The following is a 12,087-nucleotide window of genomic DNA, read 5'->3' on the forward strand; positions in this document are numbered from 1 at the left end:
AAACTTAAATTTGGGAAATTAATAAAAACACATCTTGTGAGCAGTGAGGCACATAATTTTAATTAAGTTGAAAACGCATGTTTAATTAAGATGCATGGTGTGCTGTGTTGAATGTCCTCTTCACTTTTTATATTATATTAATTACTATTAAATATCAATCCAATACTTAGGCTACTTGATTCTCAAAGTACTCGTATTTATTGAGATGATCTTCAATAAAGCTAATCGTACTTGCCGCCATTTTCAGCTTGAAAGATCCACTATCACCAAACAAAACAATTTTCAGTTTATTCACTTCACCTAGAACAATCAGCTGCACATTACATGCTGATGTTGAACGAAATAATGCATAAGATACTCAATGGCGATGGGTAACTTTCATTTGCTGCATGCATTCTCATATTTAGTGGAAAAAGACATGCACAATTGAATGCTTTTCGTTCAATCTTGCATGCATTGCTTGAATGCGTAAAGTTGAAAGAAAAGTTGAACCATATAGATGCACCTTTAAGCTTTCTTTCTTTTCTCTCAAGGAATCGTGTTTAACCCTTTAATTCTTTAACTAGTGCAATAAAAGTAATTTGTGATTTCAGTCTATACACTGGATTATCAAGAAATACACTATACTCCAATAAAATGTATGCTGTAACATTTTATATAGCAAAATAAAGGTAAATTTAGTCGAGGCTTTATACGAGGCGTATCCAGAAGTAAGTTTCAGGAAAACATTTATTGGCAAGAGGTACAGCAATGTTTCAGCTATTTTTCAACATAGCCACCATCAGAATTGAGACACTTGTCGTATCATGGGATCAACTTTTGTATCCCTCTATTGTAGAACTCTGCCACCTGTGAATGGAACCAGCGTGTGACAGGTAAAGCAATGGCGAATTTTCAGACTCAAATCACAAACCACATTTGTATTACTAATTTCACTGATGCTATAGTTCTTACAGCATCATCACGTAACTGATTGAGAAAGTTGTTCGTGTCATAGTTGGCCCTAAAGTTGATTCATAGTTCATAATTTAGAACATTTTTTGCACCAAGCAGTCTAAATAAGTTGACTATATGATATACAATGGATTTAAATGCTATTATAGTCACAATCATGCCATGGTATAAAAGAAAAATTTCACAACCTCGAGCGGGAATCGAACCTGCAACTTCCTGTTCTCCGGTAAGGCGCTCTACCACTGAGCTATCGAGTTCGTTTCACGCCCATGGCTCGGAATTATCCTTTCATACTGGCGACTCTGTTATAGAGTACTGTCCATAGCGTCTGATCTAGTCGGCACTGCTTATGGGTTGTAAAGTTTCTTATGTCACATCAACGGACGTGTATACGTCACCAAATATCGTAAGATGGAGATTACATGATATACAATATCCCAATTAAGTTATAAATTATATATTTGTTTCATCTACTCAACAATATACAGTAATAAAGAATAGTAATAATAAGAGTAGTAGGCTAATACACAAATAATTTGTATAATACGGTGGGTAGTAATTTAAACCTAATCAGTAGGCCTAATGCAGAGGACAGTACTTTCAACACTTTTATTTGTTAACTAGCAATAGTTATTAGGTGAGACTGTTGGTTATCACGGTAATAATTGAACCGATGAGTGGAAAAAGGGAATAACTACACTTTTTTGCTAAATTGAACTGAGATAGCCATTTTGTTCCTCAATGATAGACCCATTGGATGAACTGAAAAAGGGAATATTACTAGCATTCTTACCCGAGTAAAATCTCATGTCTGTTCTGTGTTGAGTGGAAGAAGGAAATAACTTCTGTAGTAGTTCCCTTTTTCCACTCAAGATTGTGCCAGGGCTGACTCAGCTGTTCTATTACAGCTAATATTGAAAAAGTTGTATAATAAACTAATAATAAGCTACATGAAGTAACTGATACATGTAAACAAAGGGACTACATGCAGAACTTGTCACTTCCCTTCATTCCTGTACAGGAGAATGATGTTTTATCTTCGCAAGCTTTGAATGTACTTATTCTGTATTCATAATCTTTCTAACAACACGTCTGTTTTCTACACATACCATGAGGGAAAGGGGGTTATGTAGGTATTCAAAATCATGTGAAATTTTCTGAGAAAAACAATGGTGCAATCCGTTTTGAGATATATCTAATAGTTTTCAAGTTATGACACAAACATTAGTTACTGCATCTACAGATATTTTGTAACATGATACAGTACTAAGGTGGCTTTGGAAAAGGTATTTTTATGCAATTCTCGTAATTAACTTTTCCTGCTTTACTGTTTGGTTAACCTGTGACAGTTTCAATGCATTGTTGTAATTATTTGAAGCTTTCCTTAACAAATTTCTTGATTTTCGTGATGGTATTATCGAAAGTGGAAGGAATATTGATATCATTCTTCATTCTGGTAGGTTAAGCCACAGAAATGTTGCAGCAGACTGAACGAACAGTTCTCTGGACATTGGATCGGTCAGCGTGGACCAGTAGAATGGTCGACGAGATCTCCAGATTTAACACCTCTTGATTTTTTCTTTTGGGGTTACATAAAGAGCTTGATATATGAAGAGAGAATTGAGAATATGGATAGAACATTTTATAGCATTCCCGGGGTGATTTTAGCACAGGCTTCAATGATACATTTCATTAAATGTTTCACATTCTCAATTTTCTCTTCATCCTACCAAGCTCTTTATGTAATCCCAAAAGAAAAAATCAAGAGGTGTTAAATCTGGAGACATGGCCGGCCATTCTACTGGTCCACGTCGACCAATTTAATGTCTAGGGAACTGTTCGTTCAGTCTGCTGCAACATTTCTGTGGCTTAACCTACCAGAACGAAGAATGATATCAATTCTTTCCTCTTTCGATAATGCCATCAAGAAATTTCTTACAGGAAAGCTTCAAATAATCACAACAATGCACTGAGACTATCACAGATTAACCGAACAGTAAAGCAGGAAAAGTTAATTGCCAGAATTGCATAAAAGCACCTTTTCCAAAGCCTCCTTAGTACCGTACCATGTTACAAAATATCTGTAGATGCAGTAACTAATATTTGTGTCATTATTACAGTTATCTTTAAATAACTTGAAAACGATTAGAGATATCTCAAAACGGATTGCACCATTGTTTTTCTCAGAAAATTTCACATGATTTTGAGTATCTACATGACCCCCTGTTCATTTAAAATTTCGAAGTTGCATTCAAAATGGCGGCTTTTGAAATAGCTGAGAGCTAGAATCGAATGTGTCACTGGTAGAGCATTTGGTCTTACAAATACTGATAACACAAATAGTAATCGAAAATCAAGCATATAGAATATATTTATATGGTTCTAGACTTTTGATTCACTCTGTATATTTTTTTCCATAAAATTGTAATGTGGAAGTCGTTATTGACCTATTTAATCATTTATATACATTTTTAAAGAAGAACAAAAATGGAGGAGAGGTTAGGAAGCTAATAAAGTAAGTGTATGATTATTGAGTGGAAAAAGGAAATAAGTTTTAAAATTTAAAAAACTTGTATACAAATATTAACAAGGCATAGAGCAAAATTTGATAATAATATATATACTACAAACAATAGTGAACATTTTTACTCTTGACAACATTTAAATCAAACTTAACAGAAAAGCTGTAGAAAGTTTTTTTTGTTTCCTGAAAAGTTGGGTTCAAAGTAGTTATTCCCTTTTTCTACTCACTGATTCAATTATGAATCTGATAAATTAACTTTATTCTTCCTCTTTTTGGATGCAGATTATTTTTATAACAATGGGAAGAAGTACTTAAATATCTCGTTAAGAGGGTGCTTATGAAATATGCAATCGTAAACCATACTATCAAAGGTTCTAATAAAAAAAATAAAATTAATAAAAAATTAAATGGAATTGAACAATTTTACAGCGGGTAAAATTCTGTCATATACTGTATGAGCAATGAAGTAGTCGTGTAGATCTATACTTAGAATGAGATTTTCAGTGATGGGAGCATTTCTAAGACGTATCTCGTTTCGAATGACATTTAATTTAATTATTTTTCCAATATTCTTATGTGGGAAGAAGGCCTATCAGAGATATGTGTCATATGGTTGCTGAAAAATTTCACTGCAATTGAAACTTAAATGCTTGTAATTTTTCATGTCAAATTTACCGCCTCGACGTCAAATTGACGTCAGAGGATTGTTGAAAGTTCACATGCTGCTGAATGTAGCAAATTTGTGCCAACCATTGATGAGGCTGAAACATTGAAAAGTTGTGAGAAATTGAAATTAGACAGGAATTTAAAATTTGTTAATAATACTGAATGTAATTTGTCTCTTATAAATTGAGAAATATGATTAGTAAGTATATTTCTCTAATTCGTGACATTCACAGTTTGATTTCAAATGTTTGCTGCCCTGAATGCTGTCTGTAGAGAGTTTTCACTTGATAATGGTTATTGTCGTGAAGTGTTAGTGACATTAAGTAAAATTTCCGTGAAAGTATCACACCACTCTTCGTAAATAAACTCTTGAGGAGCTACTGTGTGTTTTATTTCTTACTGTTACGGTATTTGCAAATTACACCTTCCTGATGAGTGTGATATTAGGTGTATTGTGTGAATTATATAGCAAGGGATCAGTGTTTGAGTGTCGTTGAATGCTGACATGACACTCGAAGATCCTTTTTTCGTTGTGAAAGAGTAAGTAGATGTTATATTAAGAATAAAAGAAGCTTTGAAACAGGGATGTGAAGTTTTATAATCCAGTAAAATACTTCTGGAAGTGTTTCATATACCTATTTAGGTTATTACTTTGAATGTCAAGTGACAGATTTCAAATATTTCACTTATTTCTGCAGCTGGATGTGATTATTTGATGATGTAATCATGAGAATGTAATAATAGGCATGAGATTTAAACACTATGTGTTAACTGCGATTTAAAATGTTAAAATATGAATCCATATTCACATAAACAAAGTAACTAACTAGCCCCATCAGTAAGCTAATAGCCTACCCTTTGGTCAATCTTCGACTTCTTCCCACACCACACACGTCCCTGACGTCTGATTTTCGTTATGATTTAGATATGTTAAATGAAGGGATAGCTAAGTGAGGCCGAGGTATGTGACAAGATTAGTAGGTTAGTTGAGAGGATAGGTAGATAAGTGACGTGAGCCCGAAGAATGTGGAAAGGTTTCAGTGTTTTAAGTACGTTTCCTCTCCCATACGTAGTGTGGGGAAGATACCGAAGTTCTATCGAAAATCAAAATTTGAATAAACAAAAGGCAATTAAAGAGCTGAGAATACATGCACTAATGTGCATGGTTCCAGAAACATGCTGTTACATGCTAGACATTCATGACTCAAGGATAATAAGAACTGGCAAATCTAACCTAACTTTTATGAAGTTGTGTATGACCGTAGTTACGTGACAGTACGAATGTGATAAACGATTGTTTTCACATTGTATTGCACAGTTTCATTTTTAAGTAAATGAAAAATAAACATCAGTTCCGTGTTTGGCTGCTTTTTCCACAAGGGTTTTGTCAAAAAATTTATCATGTGGACTATTCATTGCACATTCACTTTGCTAAAAGCTCTAGTAATCCTATGTAGGCCTAGCACTGGTAAGTGCCAGCCAGGTAATCTTTCTGCAATAGAGGTTCAGGACACATACATTACTAAATATACATATTTTAAGTAAATTTTGAACGTTTTCTTAAGATTGACATATTGTCAGTCTCTTCACTATGTAACAGCTAAGTATGTGCCCTGGACCTTTGATGCTTACTACCTAATTACCCGAATTCCATTTAATTTCGTATCATGACTTTATCTACTGCGACGACTTTGCAACTGCGAGGTTTTTGGCAAAAGTTATACGTGTATGGTTTAAGCTTCTGTGGTGATTATGTTTAGAACACTAGATCTGTTTTGAGTTTGACACCGAGTAAGTAAGTATTTGAACGTAATATTTCCAACATTTGGGAACAATTGCAGGTTCCTTCATATGTAACGTAATATAAAGCCTATGTAATACCAGATCAGATCTACTCTGTTATGCCTGGCCAGTAAACTATGTTGATTGTATTAGCCATCACAGGTGACACTTGCTTGGGTGAGGTGGTACGTTTGGAGTTTTGGATTCTATAGTTAAAACGATAAAAGCATTACAATTTTAAGAAAGGTAATGTACCTTTATGACAGATGGGCCCCTCTTCAACACTTTGAACTACAATTGGATAGAGCACAGATGCCACTTCCTAACAATATATAAACTGGTTGGACCAGATATGTGAGGGCGAATTGTCTCATCAGTCCACAGAATTCTGAGCTCGAAATCACGGTTCGTGTTTAGAAACCACTTGCAGAAATCAACACGAGTCTGGAAGTCATGTCCCTCAAGTTCCTGATGGAGATGAATATGGTATGGATGAAATTTGTTGTCTTTGAGAATTCTAAACACTGTACTATGGTGCAGTCCTGAGTCACGGGCAATCCTTCTTGTAGAGTCATGAGGATTAACTATCACCACAGCAAGGACATTGGCAGCTTCTTTCTCATTCCTCACAGGTCGTCTGATACGCACATCCTTGTTGTGTTTTGGCTGCACGACGCCGTTTGTACGCACATGCTCTGCAAGACGCTGAAGAACATTGTACGAATGATAAGTGTGCAGTGGATATCTCTGTGCGTAAACATGTGCTGCTTCTATGGGATTCTCCAAGTATCATCAACTGCCGAATGCGTCTTCATTTGTGAAAGGCATTTTCCAAATAGCAAACCCAAAGGGAGACGATGTCATATGGACGAATAAAATTCACTGTTGCTATGCAAAATAAAAGACAGTTGAAAGTGACTTGGTTTCAAGGCGTGGAGTGTTTACAATTATCGTGTACCTACTACCGGTACAGTACGTACATAAACAACATACAACATTTCTCAGAAGATATCATTTTTGTTGCTTTGTGAGTAAGCAATAAAAATTAGAAAAAAAAGTTTCAGTAAAAGTTGTTTCTTTTTAAAAGTAGTTTCCAATGATACCTTCAGTGACCTATGTTCTCATTTGAAATTTCGAAGTTGACCACAGGTACCCGTACTTCCAGTTTGTTACGGGAAATGGTACTACCACCAATCGATTCTTTACATAGGTTTTGGTTATCAAAATTTTTTTATGAACAAACCAGTACTGTAGGCCTATAGTTTTCGAGAAAAAAGCCTCATACGGGTGGTCTGAAACACCCGCTGTATCCATTACAGTGTAGTTGCTGCTTCTCTTCTAATGAGTACGATATGCTTCCTCCCCATGCATACCTCCACTCTGTGACCACCTCACAGGTGACTTGTCAGTATGTTGGGTAAAAATGAGTATGTTGGTGCCTGCAGTACATGAATTGCTTTGTTTCAGTGAGGTCTGCAAAGCGCTGAACAAGACGAGGGGCCTGTACCGTCGGTGGCTGGAGTTGCAGGACGACACTACAAATGTTTCCAAAGATGAACTGGAATGGACAACAACTGAATTACGAAATGCACTTCGTAGCATTGAATGGGATTTAGAGGACTTGGAAGATACCATTGATATCCTTTCAGTATGTGGAACTCATTTCAATGTTGAGGAGAATAAAATCGTTTTGCGTAAACATGAATTCAATTTGTTTGTTTCAGAAGTTTGGTTAGGCCTCTTTTTTTCTCTGTTATTGATGTGTTACTTTAGGCCTACTAATAACAGTATTAAAGTCTGGTCAAGCATGTAGGAACTTGGCATAAACCACATGGGAAATACGATATTGAGTGTAATTTCTTCCAATTCTGTCTTCCATTAAAAAAGACAAGACCAACTAAATCATTGCCAATTGTTTCTGTGTACAGATCACTGGTGACTGGTGATAAAGTGATAGGCATCCAGATAGTAAAAACATCAGGCTTTTTTTGCTGCAAAATATTTTCTTTGTATGTAAAGAGGTGGAAAAATTCAAATATCTTGGAGCAACAGTAACAAATATAAATGACACTCGGGAAGAAATTAAACGCAGAATAAATATGGGAAATGCCTGTTATTATTCGATTGAGAAGCTCTTATCATCCAGTCTGCTGTCCAAAAATCTGAAAGTTAGAATTTATAAAACAGTTATATTACCGGTTGTTCTGTATGGTTGTGAAACTTCGACTCTCACTCTGAGAGAGGAACATAGGTTAAGGGTGTTTGAGAATAAGGTGCTTAGGAAAATATTTGGGGCTAAGAAGGATGAAGTTACAGGAGAATGGGGAAAGTTACACAACACAGAACTGCATGCATTGTATTCTTCACCTGACATAATTAGGAACATTAAATCCAGACGTTTGAGATGGGCAGGGCATGTAGCACGTATGGGCGAATCCAGAAATGCATATAGAGTGTTAGTTGGGAGACCGGAGGGAAAAAGATCTTTAGGGAGGCCGAGACGTAGATGGGAGGATAATATTAAAATGGATTTGAGGGAGGTGGGGTATGATGATAGAGACTGGATTAATCTTGCACAGGATAGGGACCGCTGGCGGGCTTATGTGAGGGCGGCAATGAACCTTCGGGTTCCTTAAAAGCCATTTGTAAGTAAGTAAGTATTATTATTAGGCCTAATCACTGCACAATATTTTTCACCTAATTATTGCTGTAGTTACAGGGTTTAAATTAACTGAAGGAGTTTAGAATTGTTGAAATAACAAAATGCAGTCCCACAAAGAAGCAATCCAAAATGTTAAAACAGAAAATGTTCAAAACTCACCCTATTTTTTTTGTAAATAAAGTTTATTCTGGCAAACCTATTGATAACACGCTCATAAAATGCTGCTTCTCAGTGAATTTGGACAGAAAATTGTGGTGTACGGAATTTTTTTCTGATACTCAAAGCCTGTTCTGCAATATTGTATTTCTTGGAAAATTTTTCAGTCTTTTGAGACAGGAAAAGCTACCTTCCACAGATACAGATAATAATCAGCACCAAACTAAACATTAAACTCTTGGATGGTTTCTGTCGTCTTTTTGTTTCTATAAGATTCATCGGTATAAGTTTTATTATTACTATTTAATACGAGAAAAATTCGTACCGGCACCGGGAATCGAACCCAGGACCTCTCAGCTCTGCGCGCTGAGCGCTCTTTCCAACTGAGCTATGCCGGGACACGATCCACAGTGCCAGCCGAACCCCTCTCGTAATGCTTTTTACGGCCTTACTACCTGCATTTGAGACGATACAAGTCATATATGCAGGAGCTCATATTTAAATGACTTTGTGGCCATATTCAACATCAGTTTATGACAACTGCTAACAGTTAATACATCACATATTCATTTTGTATGAGGTCTCGCCCACCACGGTTACTATGAAGTTGCTAATATGTATTATTACTATTTAATACGAGAAAAATTCGTACCGGCACCGGGAATCGAACCCAGGACCTCTCAGCTCTGCACACTGAGCGCTCTTTACAACTGAGCTGTGGCGGGACACGAATTTTTCTCGTATTAAATAGTAATAATACATATTGGCTACTTCATAGTAGCTGTGTAGTATTCAATGAGGTGGGCAAGACCTCATACAAAATGAAGATGTGATGTATAAGTTTTATTATTTAAACATGCAATATTGCTGAATATGTAAAGGTAGCATTATTGAATCGGTTATTGTTGAAAGGAACTAAGTCCACTTTTTAAGGTTTTGAGATAATCGAAAAATACTGTTTTGTGGATAATCTATCGAAGATTAAACCAACATATATTGTACACATAATAGTTCCCTTCAACAATAACCGATTCTATTGTAAATTCAGAAGAGAAGTAACAGGGAGTTGTTTGATGAATCAGGAACACCAAGACATTGCAGGTGTCACAGTTTCGAAATCTCACTTGCATTTCCATCAAAACAGCATCTGTATTTCATAGTACAGCTTGTCATAATTTCAGTTGAGATGTTACTTCTCCTCCAAAGTGTTACACAAAGTTCAGTCCATTCAGTGCATGAATGGTGATGCAGTAATAATGTCAAAAGATTTTTCTTTGTCAGGTTTTCAAAAAGAATATCGGTCAAACCAAAGTCATCATTGAATAAGACCACGGCGAAAAAGCAAATTCAGAGTTATTGAACTCATTGAGAAATCACTTTCACAGTCTAATGGTATAAGTAGCTCAGATATGTTTGACTTGCCTTCCCAGCAACTGTATAATCTAGAGTTGGAACACCAACATGTTTTAGGGATGGTTTTTTTTTTTTTTTTTTTTTTTTGCGATTTTGTTGCAAATTGAAATTTAAATGATGCACCATACAAAAACAGCGTGAAGAGCCTTATCCTTAATTGTTTTAATTGTGTGAACATAATACAGTTCATCGTAGCACTGTGCAATAGTATACATTTTTTTCTTGCCCATCATAGAAATATCTTAAAACACCATCCTGTAGTTAAGACAAATTCCCAGCTAATGTATCCACACATATTGTATAGATCCTAACATCCTTCCATTCACCTACTAACGTATCCACACATATTGTTAAGACCCTAACATCCTTCCATTCACCTACTAACGTATCCACACATATTGTTAAGATCCTAACATCCTTCCATTCACCTACTAACGTATCCACACATATTGTTAAGACCCTAACATCCTTCCATTCACCTACTAACGTATCCACACATATTGTTAAGATCCTAACATCCTTCCATTCACCTACTAACGTATCCACACATATTGTTAAGATCCTAACATCCTTCCATTCACCTACTAACGTATCCACACATATTGTTAAGATCCTTACATCCTTCCATTCACCTACTAACGTATCCACACATATTGTTAAGACCCTAACATCCTTCCATTCACCTACTAACGTATCCACACATTGTTAAGATCCTAACATCCTTCCATTCACCTACTAACGTATCCACACATATTGTTAAGACCCTAACATCCTTCCATTCACCTACTAACGTATCCACACATATTGTTAAGACCCTAACATCCTTCCATTCACCTACTAACGTATCCACACATATTGTTAAGACCCTAACATCCTTCCATTCACCTACTAACGTATCCACACATATTGTTAAGATCCTAACATCCTTCCATTCACCTACTAACGTATCCACACATATTGTTAAGATCCTAACATCCTTCCATTCACCTACTAACGTATCCACACATATTGTTAAGACCCTAACATCCTTCCATTCACCTACTAACGTATCCACACATATTGTTAAGACCCTAACATTCTTCCATTCACCTACTAACGTATCCACACATATTGTTAAGACCCTAACATCCTTCCATTCACCTACTAACGTATCCACACATATTGTTAAGACCCTAACATCCTTCCATTCACCTACTAACGTATCCACACATATTGTTAAGACCCTAACATCCTTCCATTCACCTACTAACGTATCCACACATATTGTTAAGACCCTAACATCCTTCCATTCACCTACTAACGTATCCACACATATTGTTAAGACCCTAACATCCTTCCATTCACCTACTAACGTATCCACACATATTGTTAAGACCCTAACATCCTTCCATTCACCTACTAACGTATCCACACATATTGTTAAGACCCTAACATCCTTCCATTCACCTACTAACGTATCCACACATATTGTTAAGATCCTAACATCCTTCCATTCACCTACTAACGTATCCACACATATTGTTAAGATCCTAACATCCTTCCATTCACCTACTAACGTATCCACACATATTGTTAAGATCCTAACATCCTTCCATTCACCTACTAACGTATCCACACATATTGTTAAGACCCTAACATCCTTCCATTCACCTACTAACGTATCCACACATATTGTTAAGACCCTAACATCCTTCCATTCACCTACTAACGTATCCACACATATTGTTAAGACCCTAACATCCTTCCATTCACCTACTAACGTATCCACACATATTGTTAAGACCCTAACATCCTTCCATTCACCTACTAACGTATCCACACATATTGTTAAGACCCTAACATCCTTCCATTCACCTACTAACGTATCCACACATATTGTTAAGACCCTAACATCCTTCCATTCACCTACTAACGTATCCACACATATTGT

At 36.1% G+C, this 12,087-nt stretch overlaps 1 protein-coding gene across 1 annotated transcript in view; it reads left to right on the plus strand.

Moving 5' to 3' along the window:
• Positions 1-4,394: 4,394 nt before the first annotated feature.
• Syx6 (Syntaxin 6) overlaps positions 4,395-12,087 on the plus strand; it is a 38,252-nt gene continuing 30,559 nt past the window's right edge. The window contains exons 1-2 of the mRNA XM_069832302.1: positions 4,395-4,684; positions 7,394-7,563. Of these exons, the coding sequence (XP_069688403.1) occupies positions 4,650-4,684; positions 7,394-7,563 (205 nt within the window). The 5' untranslated portion in view covers positions 4,395-4,649. The remainder of the gene's footprint in view (positions 4,685-7,393; positions 7,564-12,087) is intronic.

The sequence above is a fragment of the Periplaneta americana genome, chromosome 8 (genome assembly GCF_040183065.1).
Source record: "Periplaneta americana isolate PAMFEO1 chromosome 8, P.americana_PAMFEO1_priV1, whole genome shotgun sequence".
Taxonomy (NCBI): domain Eukaryota; kingdom Metazoa; phylum Arthropoda; class Insecta; order Blattodea; family Blattidae; genus Periplaneta; species Periplaneta americana.